Here is a 17,314-nt window from a genome sequence, read left to right as displayed (position 1 = left end):
CTGACCTTTAATGGTCATGAATTCAAGACTTCGACATTGAATGGTCATGCATTCAACTTGACCTTCGATGGCCATGAAAAGAAGCCTAAGTCATTGACCTTCATGTATTTAATCTAATGACATTGAGTCGATCGACTCTTTAGTCATTTATCCATTGTATAATCCATATATATTATTTATATCAGACTCATGGTATATTAAGTAGATTTATGGCTGGGAATGCTCATTCAATACTTTCATTTCGATATATATATATATATATATATATATATATATATATATATATATATATATATATATATATATATATATATATATATATATATATATATATATATATATATATATATATATATATATATATATATACATGTACCAATGTGAAAGACGCCGATATGCAAACATGTACAATTTCAAACCAACCTTAAACAGAAACTGACCGAACATGACTAGAATTAAGTTGTGCATTTGTAAATGAGCATCAATATTTATAAGCACGAGTCAAAGATGCACATGACCAAACATTTAAGACTTTGGTAACTGCTTTACAAATGATGAATGCTGTTGTAGCAGAATTCCAACCGGGTTGTCTGTCGGCATGTCTGCAGTTTTTGTCATAACAGCTTGCATGGAGACTGCATAACAGTCAGATGGAACAATTATGCTTTAGTGGCACTTTTGAATATAAAATTAAAACCGTTATAAAATTTATTTCCTTTGAATTTTTGCTTGATTGAAGTTGCCTTATCTGTAGTCATTTAAGCTACCATGTAGTTTTAAAGCAGTTAATTAATGCTAAAATTAAATTCATGATTTAAACATTGGGACCAAATTAGTTAATTAAAACAAATTAAAGGTTTTTCAGCTACATTTCGGCGCTCTCATCCTGTCTTCCGATATTTGGCTTGGGACTAAAATTCCACATTATATACTATTACTATAAAAGTTTTTTTCTGAGATGCCTTTGATTGCACTTATTGCATTGAATAAAATGCTCCATCGCAGAAGAATTTCTTGGGTGGCTGAAAATAAAACACATCTGGAACTATGTTTATTTCTCGGTCCCTGCTAAGTTCCCCAGGACCCCTTTGCGGGCACCCAGCGGGGCTGATTAGCGCGTGACTGACAAATAACCCTATTGATTTATTGTTTCTTTAGCAATTTATTGCCGTTGCAAATGGAAAAGCACTAAAAATGTTTGATACCGCGCCCGGATCAAAGATGATTTGTGTTCGCCCGATGTTTTGCAGATTTGAGTTCCACGAAAATACAGGTGGCAAATTAATTACGTGACTTTGGTATAAATCATGCCCTTCGCTCATTATTTATACAGTTTGTCACTTGTGCTAAGGAAAAAGTGTTTTTTATGATTTTGCTGAAATGATAGAAAAGATACCGCCTGCTGCATAGGTGGCAGTATTAATTAGAGATGGTGAAACGACGATCGGAACTCCTCGGCTAATTCCGCCATACGAAGAGCCTCTGATGTATGCCGGTGCGTTAATAAAAGTAGTTCATAAAATTAATTATGATAATATCTATTGTAATATCTATTTATTATAATGTACTTACGTGTTTTTTGTATTACTCATTGATTGTCAATGAAGTGTTTTTTTGCATATATAATTAAGATTCTCTAAGAGTAAACTAAAGACATTAAGTTGAACTGTTGAATTGGAATTACTACGCGATCTACTTGCCGAGTAGTTAAATGTTAAGATTCTTACATCGTACACTGTCCATATACACCGAGCTTGTTTTTTTTATGGAAAATGGCCGAGGAGTTCCGATTGGGCTCGGCAATCTCCGCCATACGACGACCATCTGATTTATACCGGTGCGTTAGTAAAAGAAGTTCGTAAAATTTATAATTATATTATTATTAATTCGTTGTAGTGTGTTAAAGTGTAAGTTTTATCACTTAGTTCAAATTGATTGCAATTGAAGAGTATAATTGCATACACGATTCTTAAGAGTATTGTCCTTAGACTTAATTGCACAATTGAAATTACTACACGATGTACTTGAAGCGTTGTTAATTGTAAAGTATTATGATTTTGTAAAACGTCCATATACATCCGACGTTTGACTTATTTGGTCACCTATGGTTTCATATGAATTCTTGCAGCAGTGAACTGATAAAGCTTTTTATTTATATTTATTGCTTAAAGTTACACTCGTTTTAAAAATTAATACATACACATGTATAACAAACATCAATTTTGACTGATTTATGTATCAGAATGCACTCATTTGGGTTTCTAAATATCACATTAACATTATTGACCGTTACAATGATGCGGAATCTTTATTCTGGCTGTTTTCTCTTATCATTTGTTTTAGACGTTATCTTGCTAAGTACGTAATTTCAGTGTTTAAATCGCTGATTCTTAAGGTTTCTTTGTCGTGAAAATGTACGTAACCTCATTGTGTTTCTTTACATATGTCAAAAAGTGTAATGAACATTCAGCAGGCAAATTAGACTTGTGTCAATTATAAAACACTTCAAGACCTAAGTGGCTGTAGTAATTTTACCCTCAAAGAGTCAAAGGCTAATAGCAGTGCACTTGAATTGTACACCATGGTATTATGATATTTGTAAGGTGGGTTGGGGCAAATAGGGGAGGGGGGCGGGGGGGGGGGGTGAGGTTGAGCTTTTTTCCCTAACCATAGGGTCAGTCGGCAATAGCTGGGACGTTGTGCCCAGAATTGCCCTGAAGTGTTTGGTGGAACCCTCAAAATGTTTTAAAAAGTTATGTTTGGAAAAGATGTTCGTTGATATTGATAACTTGTTTTTTTATGAATGTTTCTTATAATAATAATAATAATAATAATAATAATAATAATAATAATCATCATCATCATCATCATCATCATCATCATCATCATCATCATCATCATCATCATCATCATCGTCATCATTATCAATAATAATAAAAACATATACTTCAAACAATTCTCATATCTTCATAAACATAACTGAAGTGTTGGAAAATATTTTTTTACTACGCAGTATAATTGTCAGAAATCTAGATGCCATTATGCACAGAAACGTCTCAGAAAAATCTCATATTTCACTTGTGGAGTTCACATTCACTCTGAACGTCTGTTCTGTAAATGTTTCTGGTGGCGAATCGCAGAGAAAATAAACAACTTGGAACATTTTATGAAAAGACCCATTCTTTCCAATGTTTATACAACAGACTGTGTGCTCACACATACTTTGCTTCGAAATTCAAGCCTTTTGGTTATGTTTTTGTTTCTCCTTATTATTTTGGGTGGTGGGGGTTTTGGCTGGTCGGCGGCGGGCGTTAGTGAGGGAACTTTGAAAGCATAGTGTTATAAGGGCATTTTTGTCTTTGGAGTATCAAGTACCACCTCCACCTCCGTTAAGACTTTTTTCTCTGTGTGTGGGGGGCGGGGGGCTATTTGGACGGGGCGGGGGTATGTGGTTGGGAGAGAGAGATAATCGCAAACATAATGTTTAAAGGGCAATTGTGTCGGTAATTTTTAACTGTTGTTTATAATTTCATCTGCACCCTTGTATAAATTTAGAATCTCAGCACTGCCACCAACTCCCCCACCCTCAGTTTGTAGGCGGACTTACCCAACCCATTGTTGTATGCTGTGCAACATACTTTCTCATCATGTTGTTTGAGCATAGTGATGAATTAAATGAAAGGAAATTAATTTGACAGACAATCATAATGGTACACAACTTCAAAAAATACCATAACCAGAAAAAAACAATAGGGTTAGCCTCGATTTTTTTGCCTATTGCATTCTACGCGTATGAGTAGTTCCAAACTCCTACATAAGGCCGGAGAGTATACAATTCGGAATATCTCGGCCATTTTCCATCGGAAACAACCTCTGATATATATGGACGGTTTTGAATGTCAGAAATCTAAACATTTAACTACGCTTCAAGTAGATCGTGAAGTAATCGTAATAAGCGGTTAAACTTAATGACTTGACTCTTGGGAAGCTGAATTATTTATGTAATAATACACTCCACTGGCAATCAATTTAAACTTAGTTATACAAAATACACATTTAAATACTACAATTAATTAATACTATTATCTAAAATATTACGAGCAACTTCTACTGATGTACCAGCATACATTCGAGGTTGTTTTCAATGGAAAATGGGAGAGATGTTCCGAATAAGAGTCAATGCGTAATTCCAATCCCCAATATACGGCCAGTTCATACATGCTTCATAGCTCCAAACTCCACCACACGGCCGGTGTATCAAAGTTCATGTTTTTCATTGATGGAGGGTGAATGTCCGTTTATAATTGGAAATAAAAACATCATTTGCCGCTTTCTAGATGAAGGTTTTCTGTTAATTTGTTTTGATTTGCCATATGATTTATTGAAAGATTAATGAATTTCGGGCGTTGGTATGTATTTACATGTACAGGCCGGAACATATGTTGATGTTCTTGTTGCCAGCAATATAAGATGATAAATTATCGGTGTTTCAGCTAGCGGGGTGCCCCACCCCGTTGCCCTTTACGGCATCCCTCTGTCCGTTGACCACCCACTGCTGTGTCTTTTAAATTTTCAGAAATAAATATAAAAATAATAAATATACATATTTTTGACACTGAAGTAAAGATAACAGCTACGTAATTCATAACAAATTATCAGTATTGAAAGTAGTAACAACACACACTATCAATTTGAACATTGTCCATTACAAGTGCCTAGTACGGCTCATTCCAATGATCTGAGGGTCAAGAGTTTCGCAGCTCACCGAAGTGGCCTGGGGTTTGAGCCTGAAATGACGTCAATACCTGGAGTACTGATTCATAATAAATTTAAGTCGTATCTCCGAAAATCGGAAATCTGAAGGGACATCACAGATAGCAAAAAGTGGATATTTTTTATATTCTAATCTTTGTTTTCAACTCTAATAATGGCCACTTATATATAACAAAATAGACACTAAGCTCATTTTAACTTACGACAAAATTCTTAAATAAAACGGACATCTGGTTTCTACTCTGGGAAACGGAACCTGCATTCACTATAGAGCTAACAAATTCAGTAAAAACTCAAAGTGACACTCCTATTCAAAGTCAGTACATATGTACATGAATTACAAAAATAACTTTTGAGTGATAAACCTTTAACATCTTACTAAAGATAACAAGATTGATATCGTGTATTTCATAGCTGAAAATGCAAAACTATTACCGGATTGGTGAGTGCTTAAAGATTTAGTAATCAACTATCGTCTCATACGGTAAAAATACCGCGTTTTCTGCACCTTTCTTTCAAATTAAACTCGGCACCCTTCATAAGAACCACTGTTTTCAACATTTATTCATCTTTTTGAGTATATTAAAACAAATGTGTTAATTGTGTTAAATCTTATCTGGGAGTAAGAGTGCATCTTCAAGGGTCGATGTTATATTATTTAAAAACTTGCAACAGATTTATCCAACATGTACAAATGCGTGCTTACGACACAATTCTGTTTCAACAACTAGACGCTAAACTGCAGAAAAAAGCAAAGCAAAAAAACTTTTAACGCAAAAACTACACAGTTGCAAAGTTAATAGAAGAAATGTGAAACCCCTGTGCTTCAAGTATTCCTTCTCACGAACTTGAATAATTCAGGCTAGATGTGCATGATGTAAAGGCCTACACGTGTCTTCAACTCATGAGCGGTCATAATAATGCAAAACTTAAACAAATTTGCACTTTAAAGGGACTGACTCATATTTTGGTGAAAAAATAACCTCGATGATGCATCTGAAAACACTTAATACTTATTTAGTACAGAAATTGCAGAAAAACAAGATTTTACATATAAAAAGTTATTCTGGTTTTACTCCGGTATAGTCAAGGAAAAAGAAGAAAACTAACAACAAAACCACACACCCACACGAAATCATACACAAACAATAGGATAACTTAGCCTTTGAGCCTTTTGCTGAATTAGGTTACAAACGTTATTCAAAATCGTGGACTCAAATGACGATACTTGAGACAATATTTGAGCAAATATCAACATTGTTGAAGGGTTTCAGCTGGCAGTATCTTAGTTTTAACGCTCTCACTTTTTGCACATTATCTTAGTTTTAACGATCACATTTGTTCGCATATTACAAAAACCTGAACTGGTCCCTGTAATAGCTGAATTGTATTATGGATACATTTTACAGATAGTACATGTATCAGCCTGTTTTCCCCGTATACTTGATACGTTTACGTAACTTTTGTTAACAACGTAATTAACGAAATGGTTGTTAGCTTTAAAAGGTGATTTATATGATATATTAAATGTCTCAAATCTTGTGAGGAATACTGAAAATCATAAGTGTATCAATCAAATTTACGTTGCTATACATATTTGAAAGTTAACAACGATGATGTTAACAACGTTGTTAACTTAAACATAGTTCTGAAGAATCGGCCCATAATAAAAATGTACTCGGTAGCAAGAGTATTTCAACAAGTGATCATGACTCATCGTGACATTTTTATGTAAAGGTCTCCTAGCTTTCTAAAGCTGCACTATCACAGATTTTCAGTTTGACTTTTATTTTATTTTATTTTTGTCTCGGAGCCAGCTCATTTTGGCATTACTGCCTTTAATTTAGTCGTTAAAGACAACACACTGAATTATAGATCTCTATTATTTAGTAAACTGCCGAAAAACTCATTTTCTTAGAGCGCTAGTAACGCTTTTATATCGTCATTAAACGTCAGTTTTCGAAAGTAAATAAGGAAAACTGCTGTCTGATATTTTGTCAGCAGTCTTATATTACTGGTGTCCAGAAAATTATGCAAATATTCAATCCAAGATAAAAGAAGTTGTCAAAACGGTCCATCTGTGAGAGTGCAGCTTTGACTCAACTACAAACACACACGAAAACATGTATACACCATATGTCGAATGTTAAAGGCTACTGATAGACCTAGTTTGGATCATTTCTTTGACATTTTTCATCTTATCAGCAGAGCCGTGATTTATCAAACAGTAAACACACATCTTGTCATTGCATTACAGCCGAGCAAACATCCATGTTTTCATGATCTTTCAAAACTCAAAATGGGAAAAGTTTGGTTTTACTGAAATATAAATATTAAGAATCGATCTTGATTTTTAACTTCCTGCTAAATAGTTTAATATTATTAACTTTTAAAGATTTGATTTCCCACTCCTTTTTACTGCTCGTCCATTGAATAATTGTGAATATTCAAATCATGAATGGTCAATCTTCACCAAAAAGTTCAAAGTCAAAATGTAGAACATCAATCGGCCGATTGTTTAATACTTTGTTAAAGTTATCAACGTTGTTAACGTCGTCGCTGTTAACTTTCAAACCGTTATTGCTGTGGAACTAAAAGGAACCTTTTCCGACCTAAAACGGTTCGAGAAACCTGCTTCAGATTTACGTTTTTATCTAAATATATGAGCATGTTACAAAATAGTTCACCGTTTAAAGTTAACAATGATTATTTTAACAACGTTAATAACTTTAACGAAATTCTGAACAATCGGCTCATTGATAAGCATATAATTCAAATTCATGTCGTTCTTACGGCGAATATCTTAAATAAATGCAACGTAGATGTGTTTCATGGAGTTTTCATGTTGTCTCTTGTGAAGATTGCCTATTGTTTAGACCGCCCAACAGTCTGGAACGATCTTTTTAACACCTACGTTGACGTACGTCCCTTAAGGTGGTTTGGTTTACAGAATGTAGCGATTGGCCAGCTCAGAGACTATTTCTGTACATATATATGATAGATGAATCAACCTATACTTTGACCAAAGCATATATATATGTATGCTATTAAAGACAAAATAAATATTTATTCAGACGAAGACTACTATGCCGAGGGCCGGGAATGTGTCAACTGCGGGGCCATCTCCACCCCTATGTGGCGGAGGGACGGAACCGGCCACTACCTCTGTAACGCGTGCGGCCTTCATCACAAAGTCAACACCATCAATCGATACCAGGGTAAATCGTCGCCTTCCACAGCGGTAAGTTGACAGAGACCACAGGATGCGTGGTACCACGTGTAATGATAAAATATCGTCTGTAATCTACGAAATACTCCTTGCCACATTTCACTTTCATGAATTAATGATTTTATATTCACGGATGTATGAGTCCAACTTCATGAATTCACGATTTCATGTTTGCATCTTAGCGATTACATGTTTTTACGAATTGTCGAATTCATGGTCATGCACGAAATCTCAAGCTGAAATTTCACAATGAGTCTTTCGTAATGAAATCATTATTCGTTTATATATAAATTCACAAAACAGAAGCCAATACATTGACTAAAGTGAAAGTGAAAGTATTCATACAAAAGGGGCGTATTATATTTCCGCCTGCGGCGTACGTGCAGTCGGGCGGCGTCAAGTTTGTTGTCCGATCAATATCTTTAGGAGCAATCTTCACCAAATTTGGTAAGAATGTGAATGGGCGCAATATCTCGGAGAAGATCGATAACCAGCCACATCACTTTAGTCACTCGAGATTTATCGCCCCTTAAATTACCTCAAAATCGGTAAATTGTCCGATTTATATCTTTAAAAGCATCTTTCCGATCATCACCAAAGTTGGTCAGGAAGTGTATGTTGTTAAATAGTATATACTGTCAGTCACCCATCGTCGGATACCCCCGATACACTCTACGCTATGCTTCGTTGTATACGTATGAAGTGTAACGGAAGACAGTGCCGTGGTTGCCGACGATGGAGTTCAACATTTTTAAGAACAAACAATCTCGAACTTACACTATGATAATTTCTTGTTTAATTTTTCAGGATGATCCTCCAGAGGAGAAGATACGAAAGTATGACCAGAAATATGACCAGAAATATGACAAGGTAGGTAACAGCGAAAACGATACATAGCTTATACATCAATCCGTTCCTATTGATACAAATGTGTACCCAAAAAAGTGTAATACTTTTGAAGGCTTATAACCATTTAGCATAATCAATTTTGCTTTATTTTATGCATGTAATAGTATATTTTGTCATAAAACATCTACTAGTAATTCAAACACTAGTATTTTTATATTGAAAAACAATTATTCCCGTATAATAATATTTGTTTTTTTTTTATGAAAATGACATTCGTTTCCGACGTTCATGTGACAAACAGTAAAAATAATCGTGCAAACAAAATAAAGGAGACAACCCTTGCAATAACATTATTTGTATTCTCAGATCATATTTATTTCCCTTCCTACGCACACAAGTACCAAGAAAGACAACCCTTATTTTTTATTACGATTATTCTTTAGTACAATTTACCGTTCTTTACACAGTCCAGAAATGAGAGCTATGTAAGAGCCTTACAATCTAACATGATGTTATTACTTTTAGGGAAAATATTTCAAACTGACATGATATCTGCATAGATGTGAAATTTGGGCTACCATTAATTTCTAAGCGCCGCATGGGGTTACAGTGAACCATCTGCGACATGTCGTTTATTTCTGTTTCTAAAAGTATGTCTGGCCCATTGACTGCATTATGGCTTGACCCCGCTGTGTGCCGTCACGACATTATTTAAAACAGATGTAGAGCATATAAACATGACAAACAATTTCTCTTAATTTAAACAAGTACAAGGAACTCCAAACTTCCAAGTTTTACCCTCTAAACCGAGCACCAGAAAAGGGAGCTACTGGTACCAAATTCCCATAAGCGGTTCCATTGGGCGGCGACCGCCCCCCCCCCCCTCCCAGTTACCCCTTTAAATCTTTTAATTTAACTTTTTATGTCAATATCGGAGAAAAGAATTAATTAAATACGCTTAAAATGCACTGTTTCGGATTAAAATTGTAAAAAGTCCCCCCCCCCCCAGCGTCAATTCCTTGATCCGCTCCCGACTCCAACGTTATTCTGTTGTGGGTGAACCCAGGACCTTTCGATTTCAACATATCTGTTATCATCTACTCACGCAGTATCGTTATATATATTGCAAGTATTATTGTATAACAAACCCTTGCTTTTTACACACGAATTCCCAAGTAATATTTATCTCCCATTCCACAGTCGAACAGCAACAAGAGTCGCATGGGTCTACAGTGTGCCAACTGTAACACGACGACGACCACGCTTTGGCGGCGGAACGGGGAAGGCGAGCCGGTGTGTAACGCCTGTGGCCTCTACTTCAAGCTCCATCAGGTACGGGTATTTTCAAGCAATTTGAAACGTGTCATTAGTCTATCGTAAGATTATAACCTTCATTTATAGAAAGTGAAAACGTTTATCGGAATCCAATGGCAACTTTAATGCTAAACAGATATGACGTCAAAATTTGATCCCCCGCCTAATGAAAACACAATACAATTTAAGTTAAGGAACGTATCACTGACTATATGTCGCTGGCATCTCTCCCTCCGCTCCTTTAATCATTAAGATTTTACATATTATGTTCAAAATATAACTAAAGCCATGGTATAGTCATATCACTCGTGACGTCATGGTTAACACTTGTGACGTCGTCGTTAACAAGTTGAAATACTAAGTAAATTAAAAAAGACTGTTGTTTAGTACTTACTTTTTAGTATTATTGATTCCAAACAAATGCACAAATCAACTACTTTTAATCTATTTCAATTTTTATGTATAATTGTTCATCAGTAGGCCTACCAATGAACAAGTTTTGGAAGTTTGTTAAAAATAATTGTTTATTTAAGGAATGAATTGCGGGGATGATGTTATTATCGGGCAATTTATTTCTTATATTTACACCAATAGTTCATTATTTCATTCAAGAATTGTCAAAAAATACTTCATTTCATTTAAGAAAACTTTTCAGTAATCCGTTCTTATCCATTCTGTAAAAAGAACGACCCGGCTATAACCGGAAACATTTTTTTTCAAATGACGTCACAATAACGCGGGAAAAGATCAACCACTTGAAAGCACATTAAAACGTACAATTGAAACACTTCTGGTACCAATATATTTAAAATATAATAAACTAACACTTTTAAAAATGTTGATCTATATTTTACGGGACCTGCAGACACAATACAACCAATAACAAGATCAATAGCTTTCATGTATATTGTTATACAATGATTTATGATCCGAACATATCCGAAGATGTTGCGTTCATCGATTGATGAACGCAATTGCCGAAATGCAGTTCATTTAAGGAATGGATGTTGAGGTGTAAATATTATTGCTTGTATTAATTGCAGGTGAACCGCCCAATGTCCATGAAGAAAGATGGCATCCAAACGAGAAAACGAAAACCACGGACCTCCAGCGGTAAGAAGGGGTCGAAGGATTCCAGTGCGCATGCGCACTCATCTCACTCCCATATGACGTCACAGTCTATGAGCTCCGCCCACTCGCCAACAGGGTTACTCGATTTGAGTCAGCGAAACGAATCGCCTATCAACGCATCCAGTATGTAGTCAAACTATTAAAGTTACTAAACAGGTTAAAGTTTGGATCAATGATAGGTTGCAAAATAAGTCGTTTTAACTCCGATTTCATTTGAAATAAAGAGCAAATAGACTGACTACAATAACTTAATGTATGCTGAGCCTGTACTTTTTATGTACACAGTCGAACCCCGTTGGCTCGAATTCGTTTAGCTCGATTTCCACGTTGGCTCGAACTTGATATAAAGGACCGATTTCTTTATACTGTATGTAAGCATTTCCGCTTGGCGCGAATTATTCGAGGCTCGAGGTATTTTCACCTGTCCCTGTGAGTTTGAGCCAATGAGGTTCGACGGTATATCATAATTAGTAATCAGTTACTAAAAACTCTTCGAATGATACCAAACTTATATGGGGTCACCATGCATCCATATTTAATATTAACGTTAACAGAGTTAGTTGCTAGAAATGAGCTTTTATCACTAGCGGAACTAGGGGGAGGAGCAAAATTCACCATTTCAGACTGGAAATTGTTTTGAAAACATTGAAGATTAAAATTTTATAATACTTGTGTAGAAGTAACGGTGTGCAGTTGTGAGTTGTGAATAAAGCTTATTTTCGGCTCAAGTATAGGTTGGAAAAACTCACGTGGTTACAATTTTTATATTTGAGTGAAATCATGTCATTGACTAGAATCTTACTGTATGGGAGCTGTGTATGAATAACCCGCCTTATAAACACTAACATTGCTATGTTTTTCAGTGCAAGACATGAAGACGCAGGTTTCAGCTTACCAGAACATGTACCAGACCCATGGCGGAAGTGCCGTCCTGGCAGCACTCAACAATCCTCAGCCGCCCCCGCTACTTCCGGTTGGTGCCCTCGTGTCCCAGCTGAACGCTCCCGTCAGTAGCGGCTATCGGCCACCATCATCACAGGAAATGATGTACGCTAAGGCATATTCACAGTCCATGGACCGAGATCAGCATTCAGTTACTAAAAATAACCCCAACTTAGCTAGTTTGATGAACTTTAATCCGCCTGTTTCCGCTTCTCTATCGCCTAAGCCAATGTGTTTGCCAGTGAAAACTGAACCGATGCCTACGTCATTGGATTCTGACCAATCAAATTACACAGTTTACAAAATGGAGAATGCGATGGCATATAACGGCGAACAACCAATGACATTCAAGCAGGAACCTATCGACCAATCAACGCTCATGAAATCATCACATGACCTGTTCGAACCATCACCGCCAAAAGCAGTGCCCGTTTCTGTGGATACCGACTTGGGAGCGATGTCGCACAATAACGCAGTCCAGGATTCGAACGCGGAAATGACGCCATTAAAACCAGCAGCCGTTGGGCAAAGTTAACGAACTCTACTGATAATTTTGACCACTATTTGTCGCCTATCTCTGGGTAACAAATGTTTCAGGGGGTCAAAATTTATGACGAATGTTTGAAATTGTGTAGCAAGGGAGATACTTACATTTCAAATTGTGGTCTACGCAGTTAAAATGCTAACACAGTAGAGAAAACATTCAGATACGGTTGTTGCTTTTATCATAATTTGTGCAGCAAATGCCTTTGAAAGTGAGGCTGGTGACATCTTAGGGTACGGACTTATACTACTTGTGTATTTGATGGGTCCAAAACTTTCAGAACATTGACTCATTGTCATCATGGGTAAAATGCCTTTTTGCAATCCTTTATAGCATAATATGTATCATTGCGTGTACATTATGTGATAGTTATCGGAATGAATATTATTTCTTTGTATATTATGATAAAATTTGAATTTTTATACTTGGGACGATTTCTCCAAATCTGACGCGACCTCGTAGTGGTACGACTATTCGGTGGTACGACTATATGGTGTTACGACTTATCTTGTACCCAACAAGTTTATGTATTTGAATATACTCTATCAGCATTAACGTCAGCATTGTGAAGTCACGTAATATGATTAGGTCAATCCTTATGTTACATATCGATACGTGTTTATTGGTGTTCTTAATTATATTTTGTCCAATGGGATGGCAGTTTTCTTTCAAATTTGTCTTATACAGATATTTTGGTAAACCAGCTGTCATTATTAAACAAAAGGCATGACCAGAAAAAAAGAACGTACATTTTGAACACTTAGCTGGTTAATGTAAACTCATACAAGTATTTATCAAGTTTAAGTGGTCGACGGGTTGCGCCGGGTCTGACAACGATTAATCAACATTAACAAACATTAACTTGTCATAGTATGAACGCCTTAAAACAATGCTGTTTCTTTCCGATTCCCGGCCTAAAATAAGAAGAACGGACCCAATTTTCTCGAAACTTCTTACGCTTAACAAGCTTAAGAAGCTTATTTGAGTTTTTTACTAATGAACAACGGTTAATACTGAACATCATAAAGATAATTCTCAGAAGTTAAAAAAACTCTTAAAAAATGAAACATTACACATTTTTTTCCAAAATAAAACAGTTAGCTCAGTTTGATCGTGTTAAGAGAATTAAGAAAATTCGTGAAATTTGGGGCCGGGATGTCGATTTTCAGTGAAGGTGTTCCTATGCCATAGGCTATGGTCATTGAAATTATATAAAATATATATTCTAAAAGGAGAAACAAAATAGTCTTCAAAACATATCTGCTTGCAATTAAAATCTGGCACAAAAAGAATAGAAACAAGCTCCTTTTGTTACTTCTTAGAATGAAGTTAACCTACTTTGTTCATGTTTTAAAAATGATAATCCTTCATTTATACCATTGTGACAAAATTCATATTTCTTGCCACGATTTGAAATACTTCGATTAAATGTTGAGAATGATGATTGACTCATTGATATGTGTGTATGAACGCGGTATATACTGAAATGTTTGTACGATTGTTTAGTATGTTCTGTATATTTTACTAATATCATGATATGTGCTAACGAGAATGGCATCAGCATTTCAATAAAAGTTGGTTGTAATGTCTTTTTCTTGTTGAATAAATCTACACCTGGCACATAGCTGACTGTACGCAAATACGCAGTTGTGTAATGAATTTTGACAGTTAGAACTGTTTGTCATACGAAAACCCCCGAATTAAAAAAAACCACACACGAAGGGGGGGGGGGGGGGGGGGGGGGGGCGTGTGAAGGCGTTAACATGCTATCCGACAACTATCTACGTAAAACAATAGTGACTTTTTTACGTAGATAGTTGTCGGATAGCAACTAATTAAAAAAACTAATCCTAAATTGGCCCTAGCTTAGCGCCTGTACACCAATCATCCACGTTATATTTCATTCACTACATGTCATAGGCTTCCTGTCATGCGGTTGCCCAATTTCGTCCGTCTGTCTGAAACAGAAGTGAAGCTGAAATCGAACTTGGCACAAAGGTTCACCACAGCCACCAAATCTGATGAAATCACACCCGAAATATACACTCCATTACCCAGATCCGGGTGTATACCGGGGATAGCCGAGGAAATGGGCCGTGTTTTTACCTTCCAGGTGGCCCCGCAGTGCCGGGTGATTGTGGTGGTTTTGTCTTCCCGTCAAATATAGCGTGGAATGGGCCTTACCTAGTCCCTTGGGTGCGGGGGCATTTGGCGGGGGTTTCACACGCAATTCGTCCCAGCAGGGTGGGGACTTGCCCGGGCTTTCATATCTGCGTTCATATCCCAGATTATGACATCAATCACGCAAAACATCACAATTATAATTACACCAAAAGTTCAGTATATTGTTCCAGCATTGTTAAAAGACTACTTAATATCATCTAAGAAAACCTTTCAGTAATTCTTTCTCAAAATTCATAGTTTATAATTATGTTAAATCACCTTTTAACTTAAAATTGTAACGTTAATGACAACAATTCACCTACAGTCATAAATACACATGTTTCAACATGTTGATTTAGGTTTTTCGTGACCTGCTGACAGACACAAACTATATCAAGAAAACATTTTCGAATTATACTTGAATCAAGGTCGCGCATCAAGGTCGCGCATTACCTGAAACAAGCCTGCTTTCATCTCGGATCTGTAGCGGCAACAGTGGTTCTATGCGCCGTATTGCAAATCTTAATGCGGGCTCGGACATTGCTCTTCGAACTCGAAGTTCAAAGGGGGACCGTGACCTTGATTTTCGAACAGAAGAATAACTGGTGGCCTCGACATTGATTAGCGAACTGAGTTCACAAGCAGACTGTGACCTTGACCTTCAAAAAATCATTATACAATTCAAAGGAGTTAAGACTGTGACATTGGCCTTCTGAATCATATTCAAAGGTGGGCTGTCACATTGGCCTTAACTTCAAAGAGAGTTGTGTCCTTCGACTCTCACTCAAAGAGTTCCGTGTCCTTGGCCGTAAACTCAAAGGGGGCTGTGTCGTTCGCCTCTACCTCAAAGGGGGCTGTGCCCCTCGCCTTATACTCAAAGAGCGCTGTGTCTGTTGCCGCTAAAGAGGCTGCATCTTTGGCCTCAAACTCAAAGAGGGCTGTGTTCTTGGCCTAATATTCAAAGAGGGCTGTGCCCTTCGCCTCAAAGTGTTGTGTCCTTGGCCTCTAATAAGGTTGTTTTTGGCCTCAAGCTCAATGGAGGCTGTGTCCTATGCTTCTAACGAGGCTGAGTAATTGGCCTAAAACACAAGGGCCTGTCAAACACCTTGGCATCAAACGAGGCTGTGTACCTGTCCTCTTAAGAAACCGTGTCTTTAAAACTCAAAGGGAGCTATGTCCTTGACCTCCATCTCCAAGGGGACTGTGTCCTTCGCCTAAAAAATCAAAGAGGGCTCTCCTTGCCTTTAAACGCAATGGAGGTTGTGCTCTAGGCCTTTATTGAAGCAAAGTCCTTGCCTTAAACTCAAGGCTGTGTCCTTGGCCTCAAATTAAAAAGGACGGTGTCCTTTGCCAAATTGTCAAAAGGGGACTGTGTGCGTGGCCTTGGGCTTAAAGGGACGATGTCCTTAGCTTCAAACTCGAAATGGACTGTGTCCTTGACCTTACACTCAAAGGGGGCTGTGTCCTTGGCCTAACACTCAGGGGGGGGGGGGGGGGGGGGGGGCTGTGTCCTCGGCCTTACACTCAAAGGGGGCGGTGTCATTGGCCTTACACCCAAAGGGGGCGGTGTCCTTGGCCTTACACCCAAAGGGGGCGGTGTCCTCGGCCTTACACTCAAAGGGGGCTGTGTCCTCGGCCTTACACTCATAGGGGGCTGTGTCCTTGGCCTTACACTCGAAGGGGTCGTGTCCTTGGCCTAACACTCAAAGGGGGTCGTGTCCATGGCCTTTCACTCAAAGGGGGTCGTGTCCATGGCCTTACACTCAAAGGGGGTCGTGTCCATGGTCTTACACTCAAAGGGGGTCGTGTCCATGGCCTTACACTCAAAGGGGGTCGTGTCCATGGCCTTACACTCAAAGGGGGCGGTGTCCATGGCCTTACACTCGAAGGGGTCGTGTCCATGGCCTTACACTCGAAGGGGGTCGTGTCCTTGGCCTTACACTCAAAGGGGGCCGTGTCCATGGCCTTTCACTCAAAGGGGGTCGTGTCCATGGCCTTACACTCAAAGGGGTCGTGTCCATGGCCTTACACTCAAAGGGGGCTGTGTCCATGGCCTTACACTGAAAGGGGGCGGTGTCCTTGGCCTTACACTCAAAGGGGGTCGTGTCCATGGCCTTACACTCAAAGGGGCGGTGTCCATGGCCTTACACTCTAAGGGGGTCGTGTCCTTGGCCTAACACTCAAAGGGGGTCGTGTCATTGGCCTTTCACTCAAAGGGGGCGGTCTCCATGGCCTTACACTCAAAGGGGGTCGTGTCCTTGGCCTTACACTCAAAGGGGGTTGTGTCCATGGCCTTACACTTCAAAGAGGTCGTGTCCTTGGCCTTACACTTAAAGAGGGCTGTGTCCATGGCCTTACACTCAAAGGGG

The 17,314-nt window shown here is 38.0% G+C and overlaps 1 protein-coding gene across 4 annotated transcripts in view; it reads left to right on the top strand.

Annotated features, from left to right (window-relative positions):
• The window catches only part of LOC128206672 (uncharacterized), a 31,746-nt gene extending 17,375 nt beyond the window's left edge, over window positions 1–14,371 (top strand). For 3 of the 4 annotated variants that reach the window (XM_052909281.1, XM_052909280.1, XM_052909279.1), the window contains exons 3-7: window positions 7,827–8,014; window positions 8,810–8,872; window positions 10,052–10,183; window positions 11,209–11,419; window positions 12,160–14,371. In XM_052909281.1, coding sequence (XP_052765241.1) covers window positions 7,827–8,014; window positions 8,810–8,872; window positions 10,052–10,183; window positions 11,209–11,419; window positions 12,160–12,773 — 1,208 coding nt within the window. In that variant the 3' untranslated portion in view covers window positions 12,774–14,371. The remainder of the gene's footprint in view (window positions 1–7,826; window positions 8,015–8,809; window positions 8,873–10,051; window positions 10,184–11,208; window positions 11,420–12,159) is intronic. The other variant, XM_052909282.1, reaches the window with a different exon arrangement.
• Window positions 14,372–17,314: the final 2,943 nt, after the last annotated feature.

The sequence above is a fragment of the Mya arenaria genome, chromosome 10 (genome assembly GCF_026914265.1).
Source record: "Mya arenaria isolate MELC-2E11 chromosome 10, ASM2691426v1".
Lineage (NCBI taxonomy): Eukaryota > Metazoa > Mollusca > Bivalvia > Myida > Myidae > Mya > Mya arenaria.
The sequence above is the reverse complement of the archived record's forward strand: the minus strand, read 5'-3'. Positions and strand labels throughout refer to the sequence as shown.